Raw genomic sequence first — 12,423 nt, forward strand, 5'->3', positions numbered from 1 at the left:
CTGCTCTCCAAGCCTGGCTGCCCCACCTCCATCGGGATGCCCCTCGGGTCCCTCCTTTCTTTCCAAGAAACGGCCTCTCCCCTGAAGGCGCCGCAGTCTGTGTCTGGGCCACCCGCGACTGCCCCCGCCAGGTCACAAGGCTTGTCGAGGGTCATGAGCTCCGGGCAGTCTTGTTATTGGGGCTCCAGAGGGCTGGGCTGCTGCTCCCAGTCTCCTCCGTGCCCATCGTTCCCTCCCCTCTCCTCCCTGGCCCAGCAGCTCCCAGCTCCCCTTCCCCCCTTTCCCCCCCTTCCCCCACCTCTCCAGGCCCTTTCCAATCTCAGTCCATTTAGCCCCGGGTCTTCTCCAGATCTGCTCCCCCAGTTCCATCATGAGAAGCGCCAACAGAAGAGCCGTGTCAGAAGGCAGGGGAGAGGGAGACAGCTGCTGGGCCAGCACCGCCCCCCATTCCCACAGGCTCACTTGACCATGCGATGCGGACTCTGCCACAGGGCATGCTCCCCACCCACAGGCCTTTGCGAACATAACCTTCCCATGTTCTTGTCTCAAACCATGAATAATTCACTTGTTAGATGGAGGCCCCTGCTAAAAGCCCCTAGGACTAGAGCACTGGCTGACTCACCTGGGCCTGTGAGTGGCTGTCTTCGTATTGGTTGCATCGGTTTGAGCCCCTTGTGGTTCAGCAGCGATCAGGATCGTGACCACGTATATCACACACATGCTTATCACACACCGTGACCGTGCTTATCACGCACAAGACACCAACCCATGGTCCTCATCCCAACCCTGGCAAGTAGGTGCCATCCGCCTGGCTGGGGAACTGAGGTATCAACCGAAATTTCATGCTGTGAGGTGGTCTCCCAGCATCCAGTCCCCTCTTATGACCCTAAGAGAACCCAGATTTTGCACAGGCCTCTCCCCCTCAGGAAGGAGTGCTGGTGCCAGTTCAGGAATAAATCTTGAGTCTCTTCCTCGCCTTTTCCTTGGGAAAACCACCCTCCCCTCTTCAGTCAGGCTGATCCCCATCAGTAGCATCTGCAGTCCAAGCAGAGGCAAAGGCTGAAAGCAGTTGGAAGGATGAGCGCTGGTCCAAACGCCAGCTCTCCCACTTCCTAGCTGGTTGCTTGGGCAAGTCCCATAACCTCCCGGAGGCTCAGTTCCCATGTACACGGGAGACGAACAGTCGATACTGCTTAGGCCAGTTCAACATGGGAAAGGTGGAGCCCCTTCTAAAGAACCCTTGGAGTGAGGGGTCCCTGCAGGACCACAGCAGGGGTCTGCGAAAACATCCGTCTGTCCTGCCTGGAGTGGCAGGGGGTCACCCTGGCTCCCAGCCTGGCCCTTGAAGTGTCCTAAAGCCCTCAGGGAAGGTCGCTTCCCAGCTCTGCTCCCAGTGAGCTAGCCCTCCCGCTGGCCGCGTCCTCCTCCACCTGTCCTCACTCCCAAGGCCCTTCCCTTCACTCCTCTGCGGCGTGATTCCCTCTGCTTGAACCAACGCTGCCTTGGACAGTGCACAGTTGCCCACTGCACATGGGCTGCTGGCTGCGGCGGGCAGTGGGAGCTGAAGCCCAACACGCCGTGAGCCCTGATGTGGGGCGACGTCCTTTTCTAATCCACACCTCTGAGGGTAGCAGCCACCCGGGCAACTCCCCGCCCTCTCCTTCTATCCAGAAAACCACTCGTCAGCTTTGCCGTCACATCTGGGAAGCCCACCTGAACTCTTCCAAATGGAATCAGCTGTTGCCCTGTCCTGTGGCTCCATGGCTCTTTGCCCATCCCTCTGACACAGCAGCGAGTCCCGCCGACGGTCATCACCCACTCCCCCCGGTCCCCTGCTCGACTGCAGGTGCCGGGTCATCTCTAAGCAGTTGAATCAACAAATGATCTGACCAGGAAATCAGGACAATCAGGGCCAGGGAAGGTTTATTCTCACAGCTGAGCAAAGGACAAGGCGCTCAGCCTTGGTAGCAGCAGAGGCAGCCCCTGCCCAGCCCCTGCCCTCCCCCCGGTGGTACGACAGCTGCGCGAGTCCAGGTCAGGAGCCGGGGCAGCAGCCCCCCCACCACGGGAGCTGGCCGGCCACGGAGCAGCAGGAGAGGGCGGCAGTAGCAGCAGCAGGTTACAGAGTGGGGCAGGGAGTGTTAGTGGAACCGGTGGAGGACGCCCACCCCCCCCCGTGGATGGTGCTTGGTGAAGACCTGGGGCTCTGGACTGCGAGGTGGGGCGTCTAGAGCACTTCAGTCAGTCGTGAAGATGCGGCTGGAAATGTCATCCAGGAGCCAGTCGATGCCGAGCAGCAGGTTCTCCCCGGTGAAGGCGCTGCAGCCTTGGATGCACCAGTGGTGGCTGCGGATGGAGTCCAGCTCCAGGGCCTGGGGGCGGCGAGAGGTGCCGGTGGGGCCCCGTGACCACAGGCCCTACCTGCCTGTCGCCTCTTGCCTCCCCAGGCCTGAGAGAAATCCACGCCTCCCTCTAGGTCCTGCGCGGACAGCCCCTGCCCCTCGTGGCTCCTGGTCTGTGCACTGACAAGCCAGCATTGCCCTTTAGTATTTGGAGAGCAGCACGGGCACCCGGGCCTCTGCCAGGACCCAGGCACTGTGCGCCAGGCCCGAGATGCGCTCTCATCCATTCCTCCCGGGGCCCCGCGAGCCTCGGCTGTGACGGCTATTGTACTGAGCAGGAAACTGAAGGTCAGAGAGGTTCCGGAACCTGCCTGAAGCCACACAAGCAACCAGTGGCAAAAGCAGGATTTTCACCACCTTCTTCCCCATTCTGGAGAGCAAGCTCCGGAGTAACAGTTAAGATACAGGTCCTGACCTGTGTTCGAATCCTGGCCTGTCCACTTACTAGCTGTGTGACTGTGGGACCGTGACCTCTCTAAGCTGGGGTAGGCAAGGTGTTCAGGAGGTAACTGCTGCACAGAGCCCAGCTCACAGAAGGCATGACTTGCCCTCTGGAACACTCTATCTGCAGGGCAGCCTCCCCCCACCCCCCGGGGAGGCACCGCTCCATCCTAGTCATCACTGAGTCTCCAGGGCCTGCACAGGTCCTGCCACCCAGCAGGCGCTCGCTCATAAATGCTTGTATATAAACCAACAAAGCAGGGCTGCCCCCGTCCTCTGCGCGCCTGCACCACGGCCGGCACTCACCTCGCGGATGGCGTTAGAAGACAGCGCTCCGGGCAGGTCTTGCTTGTTGGCAAAGATGAGCAGGGTCGCTCCAGCCAGGCGCTGGGGGAGAGAATGGAGGAGCAAGGGGGTGGGGGCTCAGAGGGCACCCCGGCCCCTCCTCTGCTGGCCAGAGCATTTGGGGTCCGGGTCGGCCCGGAAGAGTGGGGTCAGGCCCTGTCCTGCGGGGAGAGGCCAAGTGTGCACGTGGCCTTTCGGGCTGCTCCTCTGTGGGGCGAAGGGAGCCCCGGGCCGTGCTGAGGGCCTGGCTCCACCCAGCAGGCACTTCTCTCCTCAGTTTCTTTCCTCTGCCATAAACAGGGGCAAGGTGACCCCTGGTGACCCACACTTTCCCCTGTGGTCTGCTCCCCTCTGATGACTTGACATTCACAAAGAATGTGACCCTCCCAGGGGCCCATGGAGACCTGCTGGAAATGACCCTCCCTCTTCCAAGTTCACAAGCCCTTTAACTGTTTTGCTCCCACCAGGCCTCACTCTGCCTGATTTCAGCTTTGTCCATGTCAGTGTTTGTGGCTGGGAGTCCCTCCACTGAGCTGGGTGGACCCAGCACTTCCAAAGGGTACCAGGCCTGGGCTGGGCACTGGACAGCGAGCTCTCGCTGGTCCCGCTGTACCTCTAGAAGGCAGCTACTGTTCTGCCTAGTGACCCGATATCAGTGCTCAGAACAAGCCTGTGGGGGCCTCTGTTCCTGCACAATTATTAACAACTCCCTCTCTCACTCTCAAGGGTCCTGATTTTCAACTAGAAATGCAGTTAGGAACCTGGATCAAACCCTGCAACAGAAAAAGGACACTGATGGGCAAACTGATGAACTCCAAATAAAGCCTATGGTTAATAGTAACCAATGTTAGTTTCTCAGTCTTGACCAATCTCCAGCGGTCAGGCATGACGTTACCATTGGGAAGCAGGTGAAGGGTATACATGCGTGTCTTCACAGTCTTTGCAACTTTTCTGAGACTCTAAAATTTTATTTAAAGAAAAGTGTTTTGGTCCAGAAAATAAATGAGAAGATTATCCTAATTATCTTAGAGATGAGGAGGTGGAGGTTTCAGTGAAGTTTTCAGTGAAGTTATGTGCTGACTCCTGAGCTCAGCATCTCTGCCTCCCAAAGCTGCACACACCCTTCGAGTCATCCTCCCAAAGCCAAAGCCAGGTAGGGAAACTGAGGCTCGGGGTGATGAAGTGGTGACTTTGAGGGATGTGAACCCAGGTCTCTTTCTGCAAGTGTGACCTGCCTGTGCCTTGGGCCTCCCTGCACTGGGTACACAAGTGGTTTCTGCTTCCCCAAGAGTGCTGGGCATGTGGTAAGGGCTCAGGGAAGGAACAGGGCCCACCCTAGGTGGCCCTCCGGGGCCACAGAACCCTTGGGGAATCTGCTGATGAAGACGTCCACACGTCCACCTACCTGCATGAAGTATTGGGGTTGGATGCTGATGGAAGCCTGGCTCCCCCCCCCCGCCTCAGTTGGGTCCCATGCCCACCTCCTCCACCAACAGGCTCTGGAGCTCCCGCTGACAGTCCTGCATGCGCTGGCGGTCAGCACTGTCCACCACCCAGATGAGGCCGTCGGTGCTTTCGAAGTAGTTCCGCCAGTAGGACCGCAGGGACTTCTGGCCACCCACATCCCAAATGTTCAGCTTGAATCTGGGTAGGGAGGGGGGTGGTTGGACTGCCAGCCAGGCTCCTCACCCACCCTCCCTGCCCTGTTCTGGGCCAGCCCCAGGGCAGGTCCCTGCTCACCCTCGATGCTCCAGGGTTTTGATGTTGAAGCCTAGCGTCGGGGAGATGGTGTCAATGTCCTCCCCATTGAACTTCTTGAGGATGGTTGTTTTGCCAGCATTGTCCAGGCCACTAGGGGGCGCCAAGTTAAGGAGCAGCCCTGGCATTCTGAAGAGTGGTGACATCACCAAAGTGCCCCCCTTTAGGGGACTCCTCACCTTCCACCATGTAGCAAAGCAATGTGTGGAACCACATGTAAGTGTACAGTAGGACATGAATGTCTCATCCTGACCCTTAATTCTTCTCACAATATTATCGGAACACCTACTAAGTGCCAGGCCCTCTTCTGGTGCTGGGGATGAAGGGGTGGTGGAGACAAAGTCCCTGCCTTGCACAGGTGACACCGGAGTGGGGAGACAGTGCATACACATCAGGCCCGTTGAGTGTTAGAGCTCCCACACAGAGGCCGTGCTGGAGGCCGGCGGAGGGGCTTCCTCTCACTCGGCTGTCAGGGAAGGCCTCTCTGAGGGTCTTGAAGTGCGGTAAAAACTACAAGGAGCCAGCTCTCCAACGAACTGGGGGAGAGCGATCTAGCCAGAGGAAACAGCGAAAGCAAGTCACCCTCACCTGTTTCTGGAATATTCTAAACCCTTTGCTGCTGCATGAGTAAGCAGACAAATGGGCGAACCTGGGTTCTGTAACTGTCCACTTTCAGGTACCAAGTCCTGTTTGTGCGGGTGACTCCAACGGTTCATGTGCCACCCGCTGCCCCTGCGCACGGCCCCTAGATCCTGGGCCCCCCGGACATGCACCAGCTGACTCCGGCATCTCACGCGCCCCCACCGGCCCTCCCGCATCCTCTCTCAGCTCCGGCTCCCCGTCAGCTCAGCAAGTGGCCTCCTAGGCCTGTCTTTGCCTGGCCGCGCCCTCCGCTGAGACAGGTGCCCCAGGCCTCCAGCACCGGGGACCCAGCCGTCGCTTTCTCACGCGCGCTTCTCCACACGGACCACGCGCCTCGGCCGGTGTCTGCTGGCCCCTCTCCCGCCCGCACCGCACCAGTCCGCGGAGGTAGGCCTTGTTTTGCTGTTTCCCCCTCCCCCAGGACAGTGTCCAGCACGCGTAGGCGCTACGGAAACCCTGGAGGCGAGAACTGTTTTGAAAACATCGCTTTACGTGATTCGCGCGCATAAACGAGTGCTGGGCCGAGCCGGCGGGGCTCGGGAGGCCGAGGGCGCCCCGGATCGCGGTCGCCGAGGGGAGGGGGCGGAGGCGACCGACGCGCCCTCGCGGGATCGCGGGGTCGGCGGGGCCCCCGGGACGCGGCCTCGGGGCGGGGCCGGGCCCCTCTGACGGGGCGGGGTGGGGTCCGAGCCCGGGGGCAGCGCGGGCCAGACCCACGGCGGGGGGCGCCCAGCCCCCTCCGCGCCCCGCTCCGCCCGGGCCCCGCGCCTCAGACCCGCACCTCAGGCCGGCGAGCGGCCCCGCCCCCGCCCGCTCCCCCGCCCCCCCTCCGCGCCGCAGTGTCGGCGCCGCGCGTGACGCACGAAGGGCAGTTGGCGCAGGCCGCCCAGCAGGGGGCGCCTGGCGCCGCCCGTCCGCCGGGGCCCCGCTACCCGAGCGGCTGCGGTTCCGGGAGGATACAGCATGAGCAGGCGCAGCTCCCGCTCCTTCTGCTTCATCTTCTTCAGGATGGTCAGAAGCCCCATGGCCCCAGCAGCCCCCTCCCGGCCGCGCTTCTTCCTTGTCCCGGGACCCCCCCCGCTGCTCCTATTGGCTAGCGCGCCTGCCGACGGCGCCGCCTATTGGTCGGGCGCGCGGCTGGTCCCGCCCTCGCTTCCACGTGACTGCGCCGCGCCGGCGGGGCCGCGGGGGTCCCCCTAGCGGTGCCGGGGCCTCCTGCGGGGCCGCCCGCGCTAACCCAGCGCCGCCGTCCTGCCTCCCTGGACGCCGGGCTCGACCGGGAACGGACGCCTGGAGCTCCTGGCTGGCGTCCGGGCCGCACGGCGCGGGGCCGCGCGGGTGTTCGCCCCGAGCCCGTGCCCACGGCCCGGGGTGGCGCCTGGACGCCGGGACCACGGCCGCCCCGTTCGGCACCTCAACCCGCCCGTTCCAGGGCCTCCCCCTTTCCCTGCCCCGGGCGTCGGGGCGGTGGCTTTCCTGCCCGGGCAGCCGTGTCCAGGCGTGCGGGCGGTCACGGACCCGTCGGTGGCGCGGCGGCGCCCTGACCCGTGCGGAGAGGGCGGGGGCGGGGCCGGCCGGCGCGAGGGGCCGCCCGCTCGGGGCGCCGCGGGGTCTGTTCCCAGACGCACGATTCTTCCTCCCGCCCGGGGGAGGACTGAGGCTCGCCGGGCACCCGGGGCGGTGACTGGCTTAGTGAGTGTTGGTTGTCAAATGAAGGCCTTTACCCGAGAGTTTCGATGCCTTCCCTCAGCGCTGGCGTCAATAAAGATGAGGAAACTGAGGCCAGGTTGGCCTCTTGGCAGGGTGAGCGTTAGCGGCTTGATTTGAGCCCTTCCCCCAGCCTACCACCACCAGGTAGAGGTGACAGGCACTAAAGCCAGCAAAAGAACCAGCAGCACCAGCTGAGGATACCTGAGCGCTGTGTCATGGTTTGCAAAGCGCTCCACGCTTTCTGCCTCATCCTCCTGGGCAGCCAGGGGCGGCTTGCTTCCTTTTGGTCAGTGGGAGGAGTTCAGAGTTCAAGGAGCTTGCACATCAATTTAAATTCAGGTCTGTTGTCTGGTGAAGGATGGAATTGGACTTGTAGTGAGCTTATATATCCAGGTGTTGATTTACAATGATGCACCCCTGAAATGTATGTTATAATGCACTGTTGCTGCAATGAAAAATTATAAAAAAAATTTCATGTCTGGCGGACAGACAAGTGTGCTGTTTTTCTGGGTATCTCCATGGTGTTTGTGTAGAGGAGAAGTATTCTGTGAACTTGAGCCTCCCATTCTGCAGAAGAAGGCAGTGGGTGTGGCGGGGGAAGGTGGTGGATAGAACGGTTTGGACAGAACGGGGTGCGGAACTGGACCCCCTCAGTCAGTACCATTTGCCCTCCCCCAGTGTCGGGTGAATGAAATCAAATGAGGCTTCCCCCCCCCCCCCCCCGCCCCTTCCCGCTGCTAGCCTCCGTGGCAGTGTTACAGGGCAGCCCTGATATTGAACGGGTTCTTGGCTGTGGGTCCTCACCCGCGCTTACAAGGGACTTATGAATACTCCACTACAGACACACACAAAAGGTTAATAAAAGGTTTATTTACAAGGGAAAAGGAAATAAGGAAATGTACAACTCAGGGAGAAAATAGGGAAATAAAGTCTTTAATGCGTCCTACCCGATCCGCCGACCTGGAAACCCAAAGGCACTCTCCGAGCTGGCCGGACGCTGCGAGCTGGCGGAGAGTCAAAATGGGGGGCCCCCCCAAAGCCCACGTGTCTGGCTTTATCCCAACCTGGCTGCTGAACCCCACCCTCAGGTCCCAGCCACCTTCCCTTGGGTGGGGATGGGATTTGGAGTTCCCAGTGTCTTTGGCTTTGGCCTGGGGTGGGGGTGGAGTCCACAAAGCCTGTATGGAATTAGCTTTAGGACAGCCTTTTCCCCCTAACAGCAGGTCTTGAACTGCTCCTAAGCTGCGTGGATGCCTGGGGCCAAGGGGTGTGGGCGTGGGGCATGTGCACCTATTATTACAAACACCTGGGCCCGGAGAACATGGGCGTGCGCATGTGTAAGTGTGCACACCTGGGCCTAGAAGGTGAGGGGGTCAAAGGGTGGCATCTCTGAGGCGAGCACTACAACTGAAGAGAGACTTCACCTATGAGATGATGAGATGAGACAGAGGGAGAGTGCCAGAGAGAAGAAAGAACGCTAAGATCAAGGCGGACTGGGAAGCTCAGTTGCTTCCTGAGCCTGCCGACCCCCCTGCCTGCCTGGCCTTGCATGCCAGCCTCCCTGCCTTGCCAGCCTCCCCGCCTGCTGTGTCTGTGTACCTGGTTCCCTGCTTCAACATTAAAGGCCTGTAAAATCCCACCGAAGGCTCCCAGATTCCTTTACCTGTCTGCCGGAATCCGCAGTGGCCCTGCCCAGGGTCGGCTTGCCCTCGACCCAGGCACACATAAGAGAAGTTCCTGTTTGAAGATGTGGAGACCCAACTCAGCTCCCAGTATGAAATGCCCAGACCCCTGGAGCCTCCTTCCTGCCTCCCTGAGCCTCCGCTGGTGAAATTCTTGCCCCAGCACATAAACATGGACGTGGACAAGGCAGTTCACTGCCACATGGTTTGGAAGAAATCTGGGTGCCCCAGTAGGGGTTATCACCTGAGCTGGGGTTGTGCCACACGTGGCTGGTGCTTTCCATGAAGCCTAAGGAAGAGTGAGGTGGAACTGTAACATACCAGTGTGGAGAGATGGCCACGCTGTGAGCTGTGGATGCAGGGAAAAAGCCAAGTTTAAATCCCTCTTAAATTTAAAAAGTAACCCATTAAAAAGTGTTTTTCAAACTTCGATGCAACCCACTAAACAGATTGAGAAATTAGTGTCTCCAGTAAGTTGAGCCATATGAAACCACTGGTGTTTGTCCTTGTAGGGTAAGTATCAGGCTTTTCTGCCCTCCTGCCATTAGATAAAATGCATGCTTGATGGCGGACACCTGGAGTAGGGTGTGGGCATGTATAGGTGGGTGCACCTGGCCTGAGAGACAGGGCTTGTAAGAGCGGCGTCACGGGGACGCCAGCAGAGTGAAAGAAGCACGAGAAAGAAAACCAGCAGAGGAGTAGAGGCCTAGAGAAAATGCCAGAGAGCCCAGAAAGAGCTAAGACTTGCTGGGGGTTGGAAGACCTGCCAGCCTCCCAGTGCCCGTCCCCCCCCCCCCCCCCCACCTGCCATGTACCTGGTCAACTCAATAAAAAGCCTGCAAAAGCCATCGAGGGCTCCAGGACTCCTCCTTCACCCATCTGCTCGGGTCATAGAGATCCTGCTGCTCTGGCCCTTCCAGCCACTACAGTCCTTTTGACCACAGGGCTAGCGGCTTCACAGGCCTCACGCTTGTAGCAAAAACTGAACAGAAAAAAGAGAAGAAATTACTGCCTTTGTCCGGTAGTAAAGTGAGTAATGACCGAACAACATTTGTTTGGGTATTTCTGTGAATGTGTGTCTGTCTCCCTGGTTGACAACCACGAGAGTTTGAAAATCACTGTCATTCCACTGTGAAGTCTGGCCTGTAGCCCTGCGTCACGAGGAGCACTTCGGAATTGTGCTACTTTATCACGCGCTTTGAAATTCTTGTTTAAACGTCAGGTTCACAACCCTGTCCTGTCTGGGTAGTTGTAGTTCCCCAAGGGCCACATAGTAGAATTCCAATGAATATCAGTTGAAAATTGCAAAACTCTGTGAAATAGGAGATCAGCATGTAATTATGTGTAACTTCTAAATAATAATTGCCTGTAAGTAGAAATTGAGGTGGGAGGGCTTTTAAAGACAGCTGCTGCGGCCGAGTGACAAGCTGTATTTTCAATTGCCTCATGGAAAGGAGGAAAAAGTGCTCTCAGGGAAATAAGAGGAATATCCGAGGAAAGAAAACTGGGAAAAGTCTGTAGAGATGTGTATGTGAGAATTAGCTGTAACCAGGAGTACATGTCTTCACAAGAAAGAACCATGAAGTTAAAATGCCTAAATCCTGAGGGCTTGGAGGAGATCTTGGTGCTCAAAAGGGTGTTGTAATGTCGGGAGAGAATTCTGGGTGCCTTGGAAAAAAGCATGTTGACTAATGTGGGGGAGAAAGATTAGATTTATAGTTTTAAGACATACAGCTTTTTGATCTAGCCAGTCTGCTTCATATATCACTGTTACAATCCTGAGGACAACTAATGAGACTTTTTATTCCAGAACAATCACAGTAAAAGTCAGGGGAGAAGACCTGCTTAAATTATTATTCCTGGTCATGAAACATTGGCACGGCATACACATAGTTATTTTTATTTATTTGTGTACATAAATATTTTTAAGTTTGGTCTAGATGAAATTTCTGATTCTTTTCAAGTGTAATGTCCATATTAAGTTGTTTCAAAGAAAGTTACAGTTTTGATGAGTAAAATCCTGGTGATCTATGATGCCAGTTTAATTTTTGGATCACAGGTGCATGACAGAGGCGCCACCCAGCACTTGGTGGCAGCATACCCAAGTGTTTACAATTTGTCCTACTAGATAGTAAACAGAGACTTGCCAGGGCAAATGTGCAACCTAATCACTGCAGTGGCAACTGCCCATGGACCACAGCTGTGCCCTGGCCTGCTCTGGGACTGCCAACGCTTATGTCCTTGGAGGCGGTAAGGATCTGAGGGTGGCCCTAACTCCAGTGGATATGCACAACATTCGGGTCACAGCCAGGTGCCTCGAGTGGCCATCCAGAGCCCTCAAGCCACCTCCTTACAGTTCTCAGCCCAGCTGCCTCTCGTGGGAGGCGGAGGCGGTATCCTCTCCAACTTCCAGATGACAGAATGAGCCGTTACTCACCCCTGCCACCCTCCCTAGGGCACATGACATCCTCGGCCCTTTCCAGAACCTCAGGAGTGGGGAAGGGCTTGAAAAACTGAGCTCTTCCAGTGACTGCATCCACGTCTACCCCTCCTGTGCCGGCACCATCCTCAAGAGCAAGGTGGTGCCAACGGCTTTGTGCCTCCCCCAGCCTGGGCTGGTGAACAGAGAGGGGAGGTAGATGCTGTGTCTTCACTGAGCCACCCGAGAGCAGGTTCCACCATTCCCGCCAATGGACAGGTGAAGCAGCGGCTCTGCTCACTGCACTGCTGCAGCCGCCTCTGAGCCGGCTTCCCTGTTACCCCCGCCCCAAAGGAGAGCCGCCTTTTGTGGTGTCTGCTCCCCGAGGCTTAAGCCCTCTGAGGCTGCTCCCTGTATCTTTCAAAGTTTGAGCCCAAAATCTTCAGGGACCTACACGGTCCTGCATACATGGTCCTGCGGCTCTCTGCCCCCAGGCCTGCTCCCGCCATGGCCAGCCCTCCAACCAGCCGGCACCAGCCTCCGCCACTGCCCCAGCGCACCCCTCCCGTCCGGCCGCCTCCCTCCTCACGTCTTGGCGCAGGTGTCTCAAAAACAGTTTTGTTTGGCTGTCTCAGGGAGGCCCCCCCACTACCCTTATTTGAATTTCAAACTGCTTCATCCCACACCCCCCAAATCCTTTCCTCAGCTCGCCCCATCCCCGGGGCTGAAGGCCTTCAACCAGCCGCTGCCATTCGCGGGCTTGATTGCCTCCGTTCTCCCCCCCTCCGCCCCACTGGGACGCACACTCCGTGAAGGCAGGGATTCGGGTCTTTTCCTTTTCTAAATCCCATCAGAGGTGACCTGCCACATTCCTTCACTTCACGGGTAGGAGCCACACCCGGGGACCTGCTGCCCTGCCCCGATTCTGCGCATTCGCAGAGGCCGGGAGTCTGGCGGCACTTGAGTGCAGTGAGCCCTGCTCTCCAGGCCCCTTCCCCAGTCTCTCCCAGGTGAGGGCCCCCTC

General features: G+C 58.3%; 1 protein-coding gene across 3 annotated transcripts; it reads right to left on the reverse strand.

Moving 5' to 3' along the window:
* Window positions 1-1,871: 1,871 nt before the first annotated feature.
* On the reverse strand, window positions 1,872-6,678 carry ARL2 (ADP ribosylation factor like GTPase 2). 3 transcript variants are annotated; one of them, XM_054697473.1, is made up of 5 exons: window positions 5,535-5,834; window positions 4,929-5,039; window positions 4,670-4,832; window positions 3,150-3,230; window positions 1,872-2,372 (listed from the first exon to the last, which is right to left on the reverse strand). In XM_054697473.1, the coding sequence occupies exons 1-5, from the start codon at window positions 5,762-5,764 to the stop codon at window positions 2,238-2,240; spliced, it is 720 nt and encodes a 239-aa protein (XP_054553448.1). In that variant the 5' UTR covers window positions 5,765-5,834; the 3' UTR covers window positions 1,872-2,237. The 3 variants fall into 3 exon arrangements, with proteins under 3 accessions (XP_054553448.1, XP_037373513.1, XP_037373514.1); XM_037517616.2 differs by having other exon boundaries at window positions 4,929-5,075; window positions 5,535-5,833; XM_037517617.2 differs by lacking the exon at window positions 5,535-5,834 and adding an exon at window positions 6,549-6,678 and having other exon boundaries at window positions 1,874-2,372.
* Between the last annotated feature and the right edge of the window lie 5,745 nt (window positions 6,679-12,423).

This window comes from Talpa occidentalis, unplaced genomic scaffold, assembly GCF_014898055.3.
Source record: "Talpa occidentalis isolate TD23 unplaced genomic scaffold, MPIMG_talOcc4v2.1 talOcc4.17, whole genome shotgun sequence".
NCBI classification, from domain to species: Eukaryota; Metazoa; Chordata; class Mammalia; order Eulipotyphla; family Talpidae; genus Talpa; species Talpa occidentalis.